The 21,782-nt window shown below is 43.2% G+C and overlaps 1 protein-coding gene across 6 annotated transcripts in view; it reads right to left on the bottom strand.

Annotated features, from left to right (window-relative positions):
* The window catches only part of LOC147240800 (uncharacterized), a 34,953-nt gene extending 13,411 nt beyond the window's left edge, over positions 1-21,542 (bottom strand). For 2 of the 6 annotated variants that reach the window (XM_086193808.1, XM_086193806.1), the window contains exons 1-7: positions 21,176-21,542; positions 6,632-6,847; positions 5,240-5,308; positions 4,995-5,015; positions 1,985-2,148; positions 1,483-1,591; positions 528-632 (exon numbers count right to left, since the gene is read on the bottom strand). In XM_086193808.1, the coding sequence (XP_086049934.1) occupies positions 528-632; positions 1,483-1,591; positions 1,985-2,148; positions 4,995-5,015; positions 5,240-5,308; positions 6,632-6,847; positions 21,176-21,242 (751 nt within the window). In that variant the 5' untranslated portion in view covers positions 21,243-21,542. The remainder of the gene's footprint in view (positions 1-527; positions 633-1,482; positions 1,592-1,984; positions 2,149-4,994; positions 5,016-5,239; positions 5,309-6,631; positions 6,848-21,175) is intronic. The other 4 variants (XM_086193811.1, XM_086193809.1, XM_086193807.1 and 1 more) reach the window with 3 other exon arrangements.
* Positions 21,543-21,782: the final 240 nt, after the last annotated feature.

Below are 21,782 nucleotides of genomic sequence, written 5' to 3'. Positions count from 1 at the left end.
ACAAGAAACCCTTTACACATCCAAAAGAAACTCAGGGGGGGAAAAAATTATAAAACCTGGCAGCGAATAATCATACAATCATGTGCTTTTAGTTGCTCGACTTGCATCCATCACTGTGTAATATTCACCACCACCACCACCACACCAAAGCACCGACAGTAGAGTGGAGGGAGACAACCAAAATGAAGGTGTCATGAAGAGATGCGGACGTGTAAACTGATGAAACACACGTACCAAAGTATATCACAAAATGCTCAGTGACGTCGAGGTGGAGGGAGGCTGAACAAAACTCAATGACAACCACCAACTGAAACTGAAAACCACGATGCATACCAGACCGAGAGAGTGGGGGGAGTAGGTGGTAAATGACCAGTCACCAAGCACAGGCAGGCAGGCAGGTCACCACAGACGACAGTTATAATCAGAAAGAAAACCAAAAACCAGATTAGGGTGGGGGGGGGGGTGGAGGCAGGTGAATAGGGAGGGAGGAGGAAGCCTGGCGGACAGTGACGTCGGCTCGTCCTTACTTCTGTTAGGGGAGTTCCAGAGCGTAGCAGAGGACTTGGATAGCCTGTTGTTAATGACAGGGTCCACCTGTCTTGGCAAGTTGACTGTGGAGGCCGAGCATCTGCCTGCACCGGAGAGAACGCAACACACAACAACTGTTCACAAGGCGGCCGGGGTCCGGGCGGCCCCTGACAGGAATAAGTGTGTGGATTGATAAGAGAAGGGTGCTGCCGACTCCCCCACTGTCTGCAGGTCTCGGGGAGGAAACCTGGGATTTATAAACCTCTGAGGTCAAACTGGCTTCTCATTATCACTTGGAAGTAGTTTAATCTGAACTCAGATTAAGGAGAGGTAGGGAGGAAATGTGAGGGAAAGCGGAGGAAGGGTGTGGTGTAGTTAGAAAACAAGGGTTCAGCTTCTTCTGCAGCTCGAAAGTAGCATAAAGTATCACGCGCGCACGCTCTCTCACGTTTTCATGATAGTCCTCACATTGAAACAGAGAAACATGTCTTGACCTCAGTGTCACGAGTTGTGTCACACGTTTATGTCCTACTATGTGCACGACAAGACAGAGCAGCCTGGGGGGGCGGGGGCGGAATTAGCTCACAGCTCTCCAGAAATAAACACCTTCCGGTTCACATGGACCATCTAATGACACAGCGATCTTTCTGCCTCTGTGGAGTTTTAAATGGAGAAACATGGTCTCCCAACCAAGATTTCCCCCCAAAACAGGAAACATTCACTGAAGAATTAGCATCAAAACTGACTGTGTAGGTCATCCGCCTGTGGCACCCCACCCTCATGACAGCAAGCACTTCAGTCTATTTCCTTGAATTGCATCACTAGGATGAATGAGTCATGTTCTTGCAACGTTGCTCAAAATGAGGCTCTATGTTACTGTCAGAAAGTGATGTATTTGTGTATCTTATTGCTTTTGGCATCCTTTCTTGCACTTGTGGCTTATCTAAAACTCACTTTCCCTGCGAGAGGTCTGGTTGAGTCCGCCGGCCCAGGACCACCTCTGCTGACGGATCTCTGCCCACGTCTTCTTTGTTGACCGCTTGATAGCTGCCTCGTATCTCTCCTGCGTTCCAAAGACCACAAAGTCACGACGGTCATGAATTATTTTGTTAGTTTTAAATAAATACAGACTTCAAATCCTGATTATTTATTATGTAAAAAAAAAAATCACGAGTGAAAATATGACATACAGTGTTCTTGTGAGAAGACTTAAGGGAAAGTAAAAGAGAAAACATGTTCCACAATCTCATTTTCCTTTCCTTCTTAGTTGTTCTATAAAATACTGAGGTGAATGGGGGACAAAAAGGGTAATGCATTGGACAGCATTATAACTGAACACAACCTCCACTGAGCCCCCAGTGTCATCCAATCACTGATCAGCCACATCCTAGAGTGAGGAAAGGACGTGACAACCTGACACCGACCAGAAACTGTACCACTTGTGCAGCCGTCTCACCTTGTTCTTCTCCAGTTTCTGCCTCTGTTTCTCCTCCAGCAGGGCTCGGCGTTTTTCAGCCTTCAGCCGCTGCTCCTCCAGCTTCCTCCGCCGGTCCTCAAGCTGGCTCTCCCTCAAACGACGAGCCTTCTCCTCTTTTTCCAACCACTGGGCCTTCTTTGCCGCTGAGGAGTCACAGCAGAAATAGTTAAAAAAAAAAACAACAAAAAAACCAGGTTGAGGTTTAAAAAAAAAAATCCTCACATATGAATTGTTTTCTTTCAATCACTCGTATCTCTGTAAGCAAATACTGAAAAGCATTTGAAGCTGATGGGAATATTGCTAATGAATATAACGTTAACCTCATGGCAGTGCTAATTGACAAATCAGATGAGCAAAGAGGTCATTATCTGGATAAAAGTTGAGGACAGACAGCTGCAATTAAGCTTTTTATTAAACCACAAAACACATAAAAAGGGCATTTATGTGTAACACAGAGGTTTAAAAGCATCTTGTTTCAGGCCCAGAATTTCTCTACACGCGGCTCAGTTCTTCAGAGTCATCACTTAAAGCTCCTGAAAGGCATCTAGCAGAACAGATGGAAATGACTGTGTTCTCTACAGTTTAATCCAGACAACAGTAAATAAGCAGAAGTTTCCCTGCTGTGTTTCCCAGCACCCTCCCAGCAGATGCCAGTTTCTGTGCACATACGCTGCTCTGGCTCATTTCTTTGGGTAACAATTAAACGGCAATCCTCTTACATGAAACAGCATTATGATGGACAGCAGCTGTGTTGCTCTGACTTGAGGTTTTAACTATCGCTTCAATATGAACCTGCTTCAATTTGATATAAATCACGGAGGAGGGTTGAACTGAGCTCTAAATAGAGTTGATATCATACTATTCATTAGTTTGCCCTGAATCAGTACTGGGACCCTGCTACGTCCCAGTTAGCTCAGATATCTACTTTGACATAGAGGAAATTGATTCTTCTTCGCTGCTCTAAAACAGTCGCCTACAAAGAGAGTAGTGCTGTTGTTTCATTGGCAAATACTGTTTTGGAGTGGTTGGTTGGTAAGTGACATTAGCCAAAGCTAGCATAATATCTTCGGTATGTCAATATTGATAAGTAAATGTTGATGCGTCCAGTTTGGAGGACGACAGTCAAAATAAAGAAATGACTTTGGTTTTCTTCTCTGGATGTATTAAGTTCATGTTTTATGAAAATAATGACTTCATATCGCATTAAAAAATGGTATCCATACACACAAAAAAACCAATACGTGTATACATGTTTTTAACACGCTGCTATCAGATCAGTAACTGATACATAAGTTAAGGTATCAAGGTACATTCATGAACATGAAAATTTATGAATAGCTAGGAAGAGGGGACATTTTAACCGAGCAGTATTTATGAAGAAAGATGAGAAATCTACTTGCTCTGAGTCGAAATAAGTCTGTTATTGTGCTAATGTACTCATTAGCACAGGTCAAACAATACGGTTTATGTACATTTACATTCATACAGCACAGTTCAGGATGATTTACTTTCCTAAATTTGCATTATGTACTCATTTTTTGTGTAGCTAATGTAATGTTAGTCTCTTTGCGAGCTGAAATTTCTTTGCTAACACTGTAACTGAGAGAAAATCTCAGACCTCCCGGACTTCATTTAATGTTGTTTATATGGGCGCTGAGACAATTTGCCACTTCTGACAACAGAATTGGAGCAACTCTGATCGGGTGTGTTGTCTGTTTGCTGTACAAAAGAGAATATTCTCACTCCGTAGCTGCAATAAAGCTAAACCAGTATCAGGAAGTTAAAAAATGGAATGGGAATCTCCAGTTTTAACAATGAAAAAGACAGTGTGGATGATGGGTTCAGTGTATTACATGCTGGATCCATGCAGGAAGAATGGCATGAAGTGTCTCGCTATAAGCTAATGAGGCTGTAAGTTAGACAGCATAACAAATACTTAGCGAGGATGCTGCAGTGTTATGGGAGGCAGTTCAGTATTCAGCAGCTCATCTTCACTAATGAGCCAAAGAGGCGCGCTAGTCCATGCCTCATCGACAATAAGGACAGTTTTTCTACTCCTCCCTTAATCCAATTCCCCCCCCCCCCCCAAAAAATCCTATTATGCCGACGGAATAATGCAGAAAAGTGTGTTAGGTTAAAGCTTGTGTGAGTGCTTTGCATTTTTGCAGATTTATGTTTTCAGCATAGCATACGGTGCTCAGCTGCTGTTACACAAAAACAAGGCTTAGTTCTTCAAAATATGGAGATTGTTGTTTTCTGTATGAACATACCTATGTTTTGTCAGTATACACCATCACTTAATTACTGTTTTCAACAAACTGCCCGGTGCTGGAAAAAAAAAACCTCAAATCTGCACTATGTAATTACGCACAGAGGGAAAATGCAGGAAACGTATCTCTGGACAACTATAGCTTAGCATACTGCAGATATGGCGATAAAAGAAGTGGGACGCGGCTGCGGCACGACTGCATTATTGATGCTAATGAAGGTGGTAATTAAATCTAATCTGTCTGAGAGCTCTGGTCCCAGGTCACGGTAATGACTGCACATTTTTCACGCCAGGCGCCCCGGGCTTCGTGAGACATCTCAGCAGGGAACCGCCCTCCAAGCTTTGCTTTGGTTGGTTGTTCACGCTTTGGTGCAAGTCCACAGGGAGAAACCCTGTGTTTGAAAACTGGATATAGTCAAACTGTTTTCCTTCAACATTTTCTTCTGAAGCCAAAATGTGGAAACCATGATTATGGGCGTGTGGGTCAAGGATGTCAGGTGGGAATGCAGAAAAACAAATAAAATTAAGTTTTCAACATTACATTAACAAAACTATTTAAGCGTCTGAGACTTTCCTGCAGAAAACCCAAGAAATTAATAGATTCACAGAGGAAGATTCAGGCCAGAGCGCCGTGGAGATCAAAGGAAATTACAAATCGAGTTATTCCCAAATGGTAAGATGATTGCTGGGAACGCTGAGGGTTTTAGTGAAGCGCCTTACCTTGCAGCTGAGTTTGCTGTTCTGAGAGCCGTGCAAGAAGAAACAATGAAAAATGTCAATAACTGTCAGTCACTCACAGCAGGGAGACACAGGACGGAAGGTATATTAGGTTGAGAACAGAAGAACGACATGCATCGAGGCCAGTGACTGACACCTCATGTATCACCAGCTTATCTGTAAAATACAATTTTCTGAGAGTTGAAGGAAAAAAAAAACTAAAATATTTTGGTTTTATGGCTTCTTACCAATATATCTGGCTCTTTCCTCCCTCCTCTCCTTGGCTTGTTTCTGTCGTTGCTCTGAGCTCATCACATCTGTGAGGGAAAAAAAAGAAAACAGGATGAAACATTTGTCTCCTCTTACTTAATATTTTCAAATAACTGTAAAGAGAAAGAGGCACGTCCTCTGCTAGAGGCTGCTAGAAGAAGAATTTCCACCAATCAGAAAGTGTGCTATTATGTAACCTGAGAGGTAAAACACTGGGCAAAGAAAGTCCACATACGCGCACGCACACACACACACACACACACACACACACACACACACACACACACACACACACATACACACTGCCAATAATGCTTAATTTCTCTATGAACTGTAACAAGCAGGATGGAGGCTCAACATTGTTCCAGCTCCACCCTTGACTAATCTATGGTTAGAGGAATCTTTTTGGATAAAATGTATCGAATAAATTCAAAAGAAACAGAATAATTAAAAAAATAAGTAAATAACCGTCCACAGCTGTTTGGAGGAGTACGATGAGGAAGGTTTAATTCAGAGCTGCGGGATTTTTTCCATTAATTCAGTGTGAAGGTCACAGCAGCTCCATCGGTACTTCCACCGCTGTCTTGTCTGCAGCAACACTGAGCAGGAATCCTACAGGCTCATCACCCAAAGGTTTCTGACACACCATCAAATCTCTTCCAGCTTTAAGAGCCTGAGGAGCCAAACACATCTGCCGAGCCCTTCTCTCCTTCTGTTGTGGTTTGTCTTTGTGCCACGTAAAATGTATGCCGCGAGTTCTCAACCAATGATATAAGGGCCTGCGTTACTTCGGCTCCATCACCATGGCAACCTGAATTCCCTCACCACATAGAGGGAGTTTCCTCCATGGCTGTACTGTACGCTCTCATCTGGCCGATGTACTGTACAGACCTTGTGAAATCCTTGTCACAGCCATATCTTCACAAAATGAAATGAAACTCTCCTGCTAACAGACAGAAAATCCAACCGACCTGAGCAATTAATTGAGCTTTGAGGCACCAGTTAGTTTCAACAGCATTCAGCGTTCCGATGTGTGAGGAGAGATCCATGAGACATGGAGGTGGGAGAACTTGGCTGGCCTGCACGCCTGATAAATCTGAACATCAAGAGGAAACTGAGCTGACTGCACTCATGATGAATGTGAGCAGCCTGTGTTTAAAAACCTTTCCAGAAAACGGCAGGTTTCAGAATAATGTTAAAATGAAAACACACTCACACACACACACACACACACACACACACACACACACACACACGAGTGTAATAAAAAAGAACATTTTAACACACCCCTTCACTTTCATACCTCTCTGTCACTCATGTTTCACCTTGATCACATTATCATATCACAGCTCCACATCGCTGACACCAACCTTTCTTGGGCTGAGGGCTGCTGTTGGTGCCGGGGGTGGATGGCCCCGCTTCTGTCTTGGAGGTGGCATCTGTCTCAGTAGGGGTTTCTGTTTTTGGACTGGAGTCTGTTTTGGGAGAGAGGTCTTGGATGGCCGAGTCGTCCGGAGTCAGGATCCCTTTACCCGAAGACTTTCCTCCGTTCTGGATGGTCTGAGACTCTGTCTGCAAGGGCAGAGCTGAGGACGGAAAAGGGAAAATGGATTGATGACAAGTGACGTTTTAAATGTATTCCATCTAAATGGTTTAACTATCAGAGACATCACATGAAATCGTCATGACAATGTGAGTATGTCATCTCTTTAGAGCTGCCTCTCACACGCACTACACCTCGCTGTCGTGTCAGTAACGATCAGTGTGAATCTTCCAATAAAAAAACTACCGACTTTCCTTCTTTCTGCATCCCTGACACACTTTCACTATAAACCTGGCGAGTCCTCAGCGACTTCATTAACACACCAGCCTCATTAGAGCTCATTAACATCTCTCAAACTGCACATTCACGCACACACACTCACACACATGCGCACGCACTCACGCACACATCTTCCGTCCCTCCAGGTTTCCATCCAGCAGAGAAAACCTTCTGTCAACACTCTAAAACACACCAGCAGCAGGTGACACACACACACACACACACACACACACACACACACACACACACACACACACACACACACATCTGGATTTATGCAGCCGCAGATTCACACTTGAAAAAAAAGGTGGACGATACACATTGACTTTACCATCAGGAAAAAAGAAAACAGCACAAATTGTTTTTTAACTCACTTCCCTGAAATAAAGATATGTGTACATAGTGATTATCAAGGGGACATCAGCACTGGAGTGTCTTAATTAATCCCACAGATTCATGGAGACTGAGCCCTGGTTCCCTCGACGTCACCAGTGGCACTAAATCATTTAGGTAGCATATGCAGGTCTTTGAGGAAGGCTAGGGCTCGATACTGCCAGGACTTGAATGCTACTCCAACAGGACTCGTTCAGGACTCTGATGGACATGTATGACTCTGACAGGACTAGTACTGCATTCTAACAGTATTAGTACTGCGCTCTAACAGGACTGGACCTGCACTCTAACTGTACTCATACTGTGCTCTAACAGGATTAGTACTGCGTTCTAGCAGTACTGGTACTGCACTCTAATAGTACTCTTACAACACTCTCAACAGGACTGGTCCTGCACTCTTACAGAACTTGTCCAGCTCTCTAGCAGTAAACATACTGCAACCTCACGGTGACAGTACTTGTACTGCACTCTTAGAGGATTTGCGCAAAATTGTAGCGTTATTTACTGTCCTTGTAAATGAGGTAGTACATACAAAAAATAATCACGAGTTGCATCCCTGAATTTGATAGTCTGTGTAACGTTGAGCAGGAATCAAGTTCGTTTCATTCATGTCAGATCTGGTCATGAGGACCAGACTTCCTGACCTTTGACCCCCATGAAGTGTAACAAAGAGGCTGCAAAAAAATAAATAAATAAAGCACATCCTGTTTTACTTCTGCTCGCTTCCCTGCTGAGGCTGCCACTGCTGGGCCACTCAGCTGCTGCTCGTCTGTCTGGAGAAGTCCGTGACAAACTGTGCAGAGCTGCGGTGACATCGAGGGGGTGGGGCGGGGGGGGGGTGGAGGAAGAGGGAGGGAGGAGAAGAAGGGGACAATGTTTTGCAGTTGTACAGGGACATGAGGCAAGTGAGAATTTCGAAAGAAAGGAGGAAACTGTTTCATAATGGCGGAGGAAAAACGGGGGTATAGGATTTAAAAAGACTAAAAAGATAAAGACAGAAACGGCTCGGAACAGAAGAAGAAATAATGAGACAGCGGCCTCAGAGATATGAGGTGGAGGGGCTGGAGGCCAGCTCTCCACTCCAGTTAGCCTACAATGGGCAGATGGAGCGTGACACTCTCCTTGGGCCCGTCCAAACACTCAACGAACCACATAAATTACAGATTAACACTGGGCTTGTCTCCAGCCACCCCCTGTACTTCATCACACCGCCTAATGTACAGGCTGCTCTACAGAATACTAATGGAGGAATCTGGGGATGCAAAGTAGGGACCTGAGTGTTTAGATGAGAATGGACTGCAGGGTGTAACATGACAGCACAGCTCGTACCTGATGTCGAAAAAAGGATTAGGCTTTGGCAAAAAGAGGATTGCAGTGCTCCTCCTGACTTGAGGAGATTACTTGATCACCAAGTGTGTCTGACTTTGTAAATTTGAGTTTACCGGCCTTACAAGAGGCTCAGGGAGGCCAAAGATTGGCTGGTAAACTCCAAGAATTCAAAGTACGCTTAATGCTTATATTTAAAGGTTTGTAAGTCAAATGAAACATACTTTTGAAGCAAGAGGGTTCATGTACATCTTAGAAATATAGTTTATCGTTCTGTGACTCATCGCCACATAACTTGTGTGTATAAACCAAGTACCACCGTGATAAGCTGCAAATATATAATTACAGAGCAAAGGCCGCCTGCTAGATGACATCCCTCACATGACTGGGTTCCCCTGCAGAGCTGGATCCAACGTGTTATTACTTAAAGCACAGCATGGGTGGGGTTGTGTTTTCCAAACAGCACAGTAAGATTGTTGAGTTAAGAATAAGAAACTTTTGAAAGAACATTTAGCATATATTCATCCTTCACAAATAAAAAGTTGAATTCCTGAGCGGTAGAATGTACTTCTTGTCTGCTTTCATACACCAGCTGCCTCTTCTCGTCTACAGTATATTGCTTATTAGCATCATGTCATTTCCATGATGTGGACAGGGAGGCCACTGTTCAGTAAACGTGGCACAGTTGAGCACACCAACGGGCAAAATGTAACCTCAGGGCCCACAACGTCCAAAAAGGAAAACCAAACTTCCCTGGAAACATCAATAAAAGGCAGCACGAATGCACGTGATGAGTCTGTGGTGCTGCTGAACTGGAGTCCAACTGCGGGCGCTGCCTACGTTCAGATTACACTTAAGATCTCAACTCGATTGATGCACACTCAAGTGCCAGGCTATTAGCTGTTGCGAGGACAGGAACGGAGTCAGGATCACATTTTGAGTCAATCTTTAACATAAAAAGCACGTTGGGTCTAATGTTGGATTTGTTTCAACCGTGACTAAAATAATATCAATATTCTTTACCACTGGAAAACCTGTTGAAAACTGAAATGCTGGCGTGTTCGTTATCTAGATGCAGGTAAATGTACGAAGTTTGACTCGGTGTAAGACTTGAGATTTGTTGTGTGGGGTTGCAGGAACTGTCTCAGCCTGAATGCAAATGTGAAATATATCAAGTATTAAGTTATCATCACTAAATTTACTTGAGTTAATTATTACATGTAAAAACAAAATGTGAGATTATATCTTAACTGAAACATGGTTCCTTAACGTCAGTCAACATATGAAGTCTTCCATGCAGACGCCATCATAATTAGCCCTTCATGCGACAGACGCCATTTAACACAGAAACACAGATTCAGCAGGATGTTCACCCGTCACTCCCTCCTCCCTCCCTTCTCCCCTCACCCCTGCAGCCATCTCAGGTTTCTGTGCCAGTGTGACAGACTCAGGGTTTATAAATAGCGATAAGCACCATACTGAGAATGTCAGCCATAAAAGGGACTGGCTTCTGTTGAGGCACCTTGGGGCAACACAGTGACCACAGGCAGAGCTCTAGACGAAGCTGCATGTGGGACACCAGGTTTAGTGCGAAGGCAGGAAACTTGACTTTGTTTGTGGGCCACTTTGGCTGGTAAGATCCAAGTCCATCTGCCTGTCAAGACTGTTTTACCAACAATACACGAACAGGGTAGGACATCCAGGAACCACAAGAAACATGAACCAGAGATGAAATGTACCGGCGCTGGTCCAGTGGGCTTAGGGGGAAATCTCTGTAACCCTTGTATACACTGGTGCATTGTTTTCTCTTCTAGTTCAGCTGCATATGGAGTCATCAGACATGGGCGACAGACATAGTGATATGGCACTATGTCGAGGCTTTCCAATATCTAACAATACATGATGAAACCGTACAATAAATGGAGGATATGTCACATTTTAGTGTCTCAGTTGGGTGAGCAGCTGGAACATAGAGCAGGCTAACATGGGCTCCATTAGGGAGCCATTTTCATTTGATGCTGTATTACAGGCTGTTTGGACTCGCCCCCCCAGAACAAACACACTTTCTTGTGATTGGCCAGCTGCTCAGAGTGTGTCAGAAGAGTCAAACACTACATAAAAACATGGGCGGAGCTTGCAGAAAGAACGATACAGGGGTAGTTACAGTTTTAAGGAAGCCCCTTGTGATGCGTTTAGGGGCGTCAAAGCTGAAATGCTTTTTGAGTCACAAGATTAAAGCGCAAATCAGCGTACATCAAAACACAAAACCTGCTGTTGGGTCAACAAACAAAAACAATAAACTGCAATAACGTACGTGACTAAACCTGCAATGATAAGTCCAGTAATAAATAAGCATTTTAAAGACAATTTAAGAACTCTGATCATAGATTGATGAGACTGGGGCCTCGTGTCTGTAAACAGGATTACGTAAAAACAATTAGACCAGTTTTCACCGGAGAGCTACTGCACAAGGCAAGGAAGAACCCATTATGTGGATCTATCAAAAATTGCATTTTTACTTCATATTTGGCTGAGCTCATTTTTGTTACAGTTCTCAAAGACAAGGGTTTGCTCTTTTCTTTTTTTGGGGGGGGGGGGGGGGGGGGGACCTAAACTGAATGTTTTCATATTTTGGGCTGTTTTCCAGACAAAACAATACATTTGATGACATTCCCTTGTGCACCTGGGATGGACATTTTTCTCATGTTTTAGAGACAAAACAATTAATCAAGAACACAAAGGCATTCAGAGAGAGAGAATACCTCAGCCAAGGCGATGCAGCGTCACCAGATCCAGTCCAAAAAAGGAATCCATTGTTTCTCAACCTAATTTCTACCGCCTAATTTTCATCCAGCTCCACCCAATAACAGGCAAAATAGCCAATAACCGAAATAACTCCCTCTGCATTCGGTATGCATGCATATTCTTAAAGAGTTTCACACAATAGAAAGGTGGATCGTCCCTTTAAAAATTCCTCTGGGAGTCGGGCTCATTCTACATCAGTCATGCAAATATTAAAATTAAGAAGCGTGGCTTTAATGAGTCTTTGTTAACAGGTGGACTGTGTGAAGCAGGTCAGACTCCACGTTGTTTGGAGTTGTGAGAATGGACAAGGACATGTGCAAACGCATGTGTGAGAGTCTTTGTGATGTTAGATCTGGGTCAGGCCGACCTCAGGAATCCCTGGCATCCACATCTCCCGCTGCACATGTTTATACAGCAACTATACAGTACGTCTGCATAGCCTGCATGTGCCGAGGAATCAACCCGTCAAAACCAAAAGAAAAGGGAAGAGGCGGACTATTTCTAAGAAAGAAGACAAGATCTCTTGAAGGGATTTGTGATATTTCATAATGCTCTCACACTGTCAGAGCGCATGTGCCCGCCTCTTCCTGTGTGGGTAAAAAAACACGGAAATGCTCTTGGGCGACAAGAATCAGCACCCCAGGGACAAGCAAAGGAAGAACATTCCTCAGACTTCGGTGCTGACAGCAAAAACAGCCAGGATCCCATCCCTGGCCGCACTGTCAGAGGAGCTGAGTGCGTTCACTAAATATTATACCAAGTTTTACACCAATTAGCACACTTTCCCAGGCTCCCTCTCGTGACAAACAACAATAGAACTGACTTCAAGGTCAATGAGTTCTAAATCAAGCATGCATGATAGAAAAAAACAAAATGTCGCCAGAAATTCCAAAGGTTGGAGGCAAACTTCATGCCACAAAAACAAACACAGAGCAAACCTTTGAACCCCACAGATTCTCTCATTAGGCCAGGAGAGGTCACCAGACCAACAGCTGTGCTTGTGATGAGTTCTAGGCTGTAGCAGCAGCACGAGCAGCTAGGTGCTAATCACCACCATGGATGGACAAGTGCCCTGTAAAATGAAAGAAGAGGAACGTGCCATTACAAGCCTCTAGCTCTCACGTCAGCAGTCGGACTTTTACTTGCTATGCTAATTTAGAATGCTAATGTATCACCCACCCAGGCCTTTTTCACACTACGGAGGTCTGGAGGGGCCATGTAGCGAGCAGGAAATATATATTTTACAGCCACAAGATATAACTTGTTCTCATAACATGAGTTACATTTCATAACCACAAACTTATCAAAGCTCAAGGTGGGGGGGGGGGGTGATATCTCATGGTCACAAATTAATCCAATTGTGGGAACAATTTACATCTTGTGGCCACAGTAGATCTATTTTTCCTCTCCATCACACTAATAATTTCACACACAAAAACAGAAACTATAGGAAAGGTGGGTTTTTGGGTTGTTTTTTGTGTGTTGATACTTAAATAAAAACCCAAGTGACTTTTGAATCAACAGGATTCAAGATTTGACTCAACAGGATAAAATGTGTTTGTCTATTACAGCGAAGATCCTCAAACTCACAACTCACCAGATTGTCAGCCGATTCAGAAGGAGAAATAGTTGCTATTTGAAGTATTAACGTACAAAAGCACATGTCAGAGGAGAATAGATTGAGTCAGAAGAGCGAGAGGATGCAGCTCCTCCGCACAGATGCTTTTAACCACAAAGAAGTGGGTTACCCAGTCACCAAGTCATAACATCGAGCTCAGCATGAATCATACATGATTCATCCATTATTCATATTTTCCTTGTTCACTATCCACCAGCTACGAGGTCGATGCTAAATCAAGGCCAAAAGTGATAAAGTGAATAAAAAAACAGTAAATGTGTTTTTGGGCCATTTTTAAATGGCAGCTGCTGAGAAAAGCTTTTATCCAGATGGAGAAAATAGCTCAGGTGTTGTTTGTTGTGACTGGTCTGTAACGGGGGTTTCACTTTCCCTCAGCTATGACCTCATCATTTCGTAATCGCCACAGAGCAGCGGTAGCGAGCAAGGCAAACGACCTGTCCCTAAGATTCCCCGTGTCTCTTTAGGAAGGCGGTTTATCAGTTTACAACTTTAAAAAAAAGCAAAACAGCAACAACTGATTTTTCAAATTTTTAACCAGAGAAAAGGAAAAACAAAAACAAAACCGAAAGGGGAATGAATAAATACTGAATTTAACATCAGCCAGGTGAACAGAAACACGGATTATCACAAATGCTAATCCAGCTCTGTATAAATACAGGTAGACGACACAACCACTAGCATGCTAGTGCAAAAGTAACTGCTCACATTCTAACTGAGGTGATGATGTAATATTTCATGGCAACAGCTCGTACGACTCTATTCAAGCAACAAAACGAGGGGTTCAAGAAGATTCGGGGTTCAAGTCCCGGCTCGGGCACGGGATCTTTCTGTGTGAGTCTCCATGTTCTCCCTGTTCCTGTGTGGGTTCTCTCTGGTACTCCAGCTTCCTCCCACAGTCCAAAGACATCAAGAGGGGACGAGGCTGATTGATACTCTAAATTGACTGTAGGTGTGACTGTGAGTGTGAATGGTTGTATGTCTCTATGTGTTGGTCCTGAGATGGACTGGTGACCTGTCCAGGGTGAACCCCGCCTCTCACCTGAAGGCTGCTGGGATAGGCTCCACCCCCCTGCGACCCTTAACAGGATAAACGGATGAAAATGGATGGATGAATGTATTTTAAATCAAAAAGTGACACTGGGGAGGATTTTTTAAATTTCTGTAAATACAGGAAGGAAAATGGATTACTTCATTAGATCAACACAGACTGCACCCCCGTGGAGAGACGAGATTCTCAGCTGTCAGATATAAAAACATAGCTGAGCAGAGCCAATTGGTTGATACAATTCAGGTTCCCAAACGACTAATTATTGTAAAACAAATACCTAGCAAATTTCATTTGAACAACACATGTACACTAACAATAACACCGATTTGTTTTGGACCCATAAGTAGGGCATAACTCTGCCCGGCTGACTAATGGTGACCTGGCAGCGTGGCGAGGTGTGATGATGGACTAAGTTTAATCTCAGCTGGGGTCCGGTTACAGTGCTGCCAGCCTGGTCACCGCCGGGGGAGATCTAATGTTGATATTACACTCTAACTTCAGCAGAGCCACTTTGACCGCTGCAATTGTAGGAATGAAACCTCATTAGAAAATGAGTCACGGATATTTTGTCAGGTTTAAAACTGAGACTTTCAAAATTATTACCCTCTGCTGTTTTTAAGTAACAGTTTCAACCCCTGTATGTATAATAGACTCTGGTAAGTTCGCAAGCTAATATTTTGTTGATATGACATGAAAAAGAACAATTTCACAACTTGTGGTTCTACATGTGATCAAACTATGTCTTTTTTTTAATTGTTTGGATTTTTCAAAAGACCGCTAGCGGCAGGGATCGCTTGCTTTGCCGTTTAAAGAAAAAGGTTCCAAGTCTCTCTTTACTAAAGTCAGAAGGAGGAGGATGCTGTAGCTTCAACTCAGTGAACATTTAAGGGTTTGGAGTGGAAGACGAACAACAGCCACAGCAGAGGTCAGTAATGACGCCTCACAGACACCAGACAACCTCTACATGATTCCCAGAAACGCTGATCAAACCTGGCAACCAAAGACCCTCTCCATTACGGGAAACCTGCGTTGATGTCGCCAAAATGTCTGGTCAGCAAAGGGCCCAAAGCAAGAGGAGCCACGAGCTGGGTTGACACAGCTCGATGTGTCTGATGGAGGAGGCTGTGTGGCGTCGCTGCATGAGACTGCAGAGGAAATCAACTGACTGGTGCAGCAGGCGACGCTGCAGATGAAGCGCTTCCATCATCTGCTGTTTAAAAACAGCCATCTGGAGAGCAGAACAAGATCTGACCCTCCACACAACGGCGAATCCTTGCACAGGCAGAAGCGTAGATGTAATGTGCAGGAGTACTGATTAAGACAAAATGGGTGATAGTGTTTTTTGAAATTGTCTTTGCCGTCAAGTGTGTTCAGACCAAGCCACCATCTGATGCTAATATTAGCGCCTGCTGGTCCTGTGACTGAGATTTTTTTTGGCGTATGAAATGTGTGTCCAAGTGGGCACGGACGCCAAACGTAGGGCTGTTATCTCTGCCCACACCCAACCATCCACACACACACACACACACACATAAGCACACACTTCAAGGGGGGTGGGGGCTGCATCTGTTACTGATCCCCCCATGAGGTCGGAGCAACACATAAAGTACACACCATACAACACACACGCATATTTTACATTAAGCTACACAGCACGGGTGAAAGAAGAAGACGGGCTCGAAACGGAAACAAAAACATGACAGTTGTATCGCTGAGGCGGGATGCAAAAGCCATTTCAACCCTTCAGATCACTTTGAGGTCATAATGTGCATCTATTTAACTTGACATTTCTAAAAAAAAAATTAAAAAAATGTATCTTTCTCAAAATTAATCTTGAACAAGCCATCATTCGCAGCTAGCAACTACACATTATGCTTGTGTGCATCCAGATGTTTGCCTGCATCAACAGGTTCAATCAGTGTCCACCCCTGAGTCGAATGACCCTGCAGTAGAGACGGTTAATCGCTCAGCATTGATGGGAACACTGAGCTGGGCTGGACGTGGTAATTCAGCTTCCATATTTTTCAATCTCAGACAGAAAGCAAAAGCTTCATCAACATGGAGGCAACGAAATCTTGGTGCCCCCTGCAGTGATTTTCGGATTATTTTTTTTTTGTAATTTCTGCCAAAAATTTCATTCAGTTGGCGGTAAGTTTGGAAAACAAAGGAGGCAAAAAAAATGCAACAAGGACACTGTCACTGTGCTCCATGCTGCAGCTATGTAAGAGCGTATAGAAGATGGTGCTATTTAACATCAGCCTCCGTTCCTCTCTGTTCTATTCATGATGTCAAATGTGACACACCAGGAAAAACAACACAAATCAAAACAGAAAGGCAACTCGAAATGGAAACTTGGTCAAATGGCCAGGGCAAAAAGGTATGAGAATATATGTTATCCTGACCTCGATTTTTTTTATCTGTTATCCAAACCTAGGATTGAATTAAATGAACACAACACACAACCATAAGCGAGGTTAACTCTGGATACTTTTCACACAGAGCAGATTTAGACCACACCAATTCCCCTGTGAGCCAGCATTTGGCAACAGTTGCAAGGAAAATCTCCCTTTCGACATCAACATCTAACAATGTTGGTGAGCAGCTGCTTGCCTGCTGGGGTGACACCAGTGGCCCATTTGGAGTAAAATGAAGTTTGCAGGTAGCATCAGTTACAATACTGGAAAGTAAAACATAATGTTTGCTCTGCACCATGAAGTTGAGATCAGAGCTGTGTGTGTCTCTAATTTCACTCCCCCACATTAGAGCTAAAATAGACGCGTAGAGAAGAGCTGATGTCGCCACTGCTAATCTCTAAAATGTGATGTGACAAGTCTTATTATGACTAAACTCTGCCTCACACAAGCTGTAATCCTGCAAACAGGATTATTAATATCAATGCCCATTCATGAATTCTACTTTTTTTTCTCGAGTCGGATCTGAAGGGAAACATGAGTAATCTGTGCATAAGCTCTCAGGAAGCTACATCCTTCTCCTTCTTCACACAAGGATGAAGCTTTTTTTCTCTCTTTTCCTGTGCGAGCGTCAGGGTTGAGATTTACAGCATCTGGTCACAGGGCTCGCTGACGTGGAGCCTGCAGAGAAAAACACTTTGGTCTCCTTTTCTTCTTCTACCCTTCCCTCTCACCACGACAACACTCCCTATCCCAGATTCCCCCAGTCTCCAGTTTCTACCGAGTCATTCTAGCTGATCCCCTCCCAGCAGCTCCCTCTTCTCCCACCCACATGCACAAGTATTCGAGCCCCCAGGCCGCAAGTGAGACACATGGCTGAGAGAACTTGAATCCTAGCTGACTGCATGAGATGTGAGAAATCTTTGGGGTTTGTCTCTTTGTTACTTTTTCACCGCAACTGAAAAAGGAGCAGTACTAAATATTCCGCGTACAGATTAGGATTAAACTGCTTAAATCCTGCATGTGACCTCTGAGATATGCAGATAACAATCATAATAATTAGGAGCTGTGCCCCTCCTGCTGCTATGCCTGTTAACTTCTCATTAATGTCATTAACATGGCGGATCTTCATTTTGAATTTCTTTCTATTTTAAAACAATAAGTCCCCAATTTCAGACAGAAGAGAGCATAAAAGCAGGCTTCTCGTTCCTTGTGGAATTTGCCTATTGAGCTAACGGTCTATCAGCAGCAGCCAGCGAGCTGATTCAACATTAGTTTAACAAGTTGCTTTAAAATTGAGCCTCTAGCTGACATTTTCATATTTTCAGCTGTTTAAATTTAGAGTTATTTGAAAGAGTTTCACAACATCAACCTTAAAGACTAGAGCCACATATAGAGGAATAACGTTAGCATCCATGCTTGTTAGCCCTTAAAAGACAAAAAAATATATTATGATCAAATGTTATTATCTTTAGCTACTTAGCCAAACCTATATATTTCTGAGACAGAACTTAAATGCTTTATTATTTCATTTTCAAACAGGCATTGATATAGAACCCCAAACTGGTCCTGACGAGCTGGTTAAAGTTCAGTTAGCAACCTGTATGGCATCCACCAACAGTGTATAATTGTGTTTACGAAAGCGTTAATATGTGTAAAGTGCTTTAAGTGGTTGGTAGAAAAGTGATAAAAGTGCCACATACTGTTCATCCAGTCCATTAAATCAGCACATCTGGCAAATGTAGCATTAATTTGGATAACAAGTTTGACAGATGTTGTTGGGGCGTAAACAATAAGCAAATAAAAAGGAAGATAAAGCTTCTAACATTACCTGAAACTATGATCCAGAATGAGTGTGTGTAACCTGCAACTCTTCAAAATCACAAATGCTAATCAGTAAGATATTAGGAACTGCTGCTGAAAAACACGCTAATCACTGTTTGATGATTTTTTTTACACTTAAACTCTTGTAATTTTGAATATGGCTTCTCATAAACTCTACTTGGAGCCAAGGTAAATAAAATCCAGATGAGTTTTTGTTGCTGGTGTTTTGTTTTTTAGTTTTTTACATACAATTAGTATTATTTTGGTTTTGGGGGGTTGCAAAAACTAGGATTGTATCTTTTGGGATCCGCAAATGCAGATGTTTTTCAAAAACACACACACAAGATAACTGGCAAATTGTGGCGACTTTGGCATGTCACACATCGCGTAGAAATCACTGGCCACCATTTTTCACTGCTTTTGAACACAGATGACAGCTGTTGCAACCCTCATGGACAAGTCCTCAAAATGTGGAGAAGCGCTTGACACGCCAAGTTATACAGAAAGACTTGTGACTGCTTACCATCATTTTTCAAACAAAAACATGAAACATTCACTGGCTCATCTGTCATGCGTATGACAATATTTGTACTTAAACTAAGTTGAAGAAAAACAGATATTTTCAAACTTGTTATGACCAAATACAAGGGGAATTTTCCTTATTTCTGATTTTGTACACAAAAGGTTTCCATCCATCCATCCATCCATCCATTTTCTTCCACTCATCCAATTAAGGATTGAGGGGGGGCTGGAGCCTATCCCAGCTGCCTTTGGGCGAGAGGTGGGATTCACCCTGGATGGGTCGCCAGTCCATCACAGGGCCAACACATAGAGACAGACAACCATTCACACTTGGTTTGAACCCGGAACCTTCTTGCAAAAAGTTTCCTCAGTGACAACTAAAATAATTAGCAGAATGTTGGAAAAGTACTGGTAAATTAACCAAGCTGAAATAATCGGATCCATTCTCATTATCTGATTTTGGGAAGACTAAAGACAGAAAAAACAAATTGGGTTTCGGAAGGTTTCTGGGTCTAAACCTCCAGGCTGCTGTGTTCTTGACTATGTGCCAAGAACATAACGTCAGCATGACTGGGAAGCTCGCGGGGCCAAAGGGAGTCCACGTCCCATGATTAGTTCCACACAGGAGTGTTGAACTGAAAACTGAGCCTGACTGCAGGGCAAAGAGGCAGAAATCAGGAAAGAGACCTTTGAATCTGGAAAGATGTTGTAATACGCTCAACTTAAACTCCATTGATACCATTTCCAGGCCTTGAGGTTTACTATCTGCTTCAAACAGATACTGCATTGTCTCAGTGAAGGAAGCCGGTGCCACTCCTATTGTGAGATCCACAGCTCAGGTCTGAAATGCTCCGCAGCATCGGATCCCTAACACCAGCAGGCTGGAACAAACCGATTTAGCGACATAAAGTTGCTGGTTGACTGGTTTCACTGGGATAACAGGAGAGATGAGGTCAGGAGCGCTAAGACTGTGTGTGCAGTGAGGGGTTAGTGTCGGGGATTTGGACGGTCTACAAGCATTTTCATATGGGATTATGATCCTTGCAAAGCTCCGGGCTGTAAAAAAAAAACAAAAAACTAACTAACAAACCCTGACCAAGCTCTGTTCCTCTTTTGTATGTGTGTGTGTGTGTGTTTTTGTTTTTTTTTGTTATTGTCTTGTTTTTTACAAGACAGAGACTCTCAGAAAGGAGAGAGGGAGAGAGAAAGTTGCTGTTTATCTTACGCCCCTGCCTTTTTTTCTCACATTCCTGATAACGTCACATACTGATCAATGCTGTAGCTCTGGGCAGAAGGCCTGCAAGCAAAACATGCTTTTTTCTTAATTGTTTTTTTTTTTAACTGCGCATCGTTTAATTGTTTTTCATATTCAAATGCAAACCATTCCAATTGCATGACGCATTTATAGCTGCAGAACACCTTGAGGAACGTCTCTCCTCCTCCTCCTCAGAGCTGTAAATATAAAGACACCCACACACATGCATTAAGAGAGCACCATGGCAGCAGTCATAAAAGGCTCCTGCACATTAAATGAAAAAGAGGGGATGGGGCTACAGAGTCACCTTCCACCGAGAAACACGGGTCAAGGAGACACCAAGGTGTTTTTAACTCATATTAATGGTGTGTATTTATAGGTATTTCACTGAGATTAGGACACAGGTAGAGAGAGACACCATACGGTGCATCTGCATCTGAAGTGTGCATGAGTGACACACTTAATTACTGAATGAAAAGCAGATAAAGGGTGAGTTTTCTTGCAGAAATATGGTTGTTTTTGCAGAGAGACGGGCCACCGGAGTGCCATTTTTCACCCTGTGTGCACCACTGACGTGTTTGGTAATGAAGACCACGGCTCAGTGCAGCATTTCCAGGATCTCTGCTGCTGCTGCTGCTGCTGCTGCTGCTGCTGAGGACCCGCCTGTTAGAGACTCTGGTGTGGAGGAATTACAAACATCTCATCTCTCGTCATGGATTCTAGTGAAGGATCTAAGAATTTCTCGTCTTAATGATAATTCCCACCTTCATTCTATTCAAAAAAAAAAAAAGAGTACACAACAACCTCCTTTCTCAATCAGAAGCACAACTCCCACCTTTACTGTCATGACCTATTTTCAAGATACTCACATTTCTCTGTTAGTGTCAGTTTCTCCTCGAAATGATGTCCCAGCTCCCTATAATCCATTGTTTCCATTCAGGCAGAGCGCAGAAGCTTTCCAGTTGCTGTCATTCCTCAGAGTCGCGCAAGTACAGGAGATAAAACTCCCGGTACAGATCGCCCCAACACGCCCTTTGTAAATCCAAGAATAGAGCAAAAAGTGACAAAATAGATATAATGTAGAACTGAATAGATATCCCGCTGGGAGGGTTCGGGCTGTGAAATGTTAAATTCTATAAACTGCCCTTTGTGCCTTGTTTAAATTACCCATTCGCATCCAATGGGTGTATGTGTCTTCAATGGAAAATCCACAGTGTGAGAATAAAAAGCTCCTGAGACACCCGAGTCAAGTTGTACGAGTGATAATGACTACTTCCGGTTATGGTTTTCACAATTAAAAAAACCCACTTATTTCAATCTTTTTTTCTGAATACGCGCTGCCAACACACATACAGTAAGTACATTGTGAGTTTTTATACCTGGTGTAGTATACATTGGGGGGGGGGGGGAACAGACAGAAATAAAAACACGTAAAAAAAAACCTCAAATACAACGACAAAAAGAATAATTTCAAGG

Source organism: Aulostomus chinensis, chromosome 22 (assembly GCF_037954235.1).
Source record: "Aulostomus chinensis isolate RoL2024-O1b breed Wild chromosome 22, RoL_Achi_v1.0, whole genome shotgun sequence".
Lineage (NCBI taxonomy): Eukaryota > Metazoa > Chordata > Actinopteri > Syngnathiformes > Aulostomidae > Aulostomus > Aulostomus chinensis.
The sequence above is the reverse complement of the archived record's forward strand: the minus strand, read 5'-3'. Positions and strand labels throughout refer to the sequence as shown.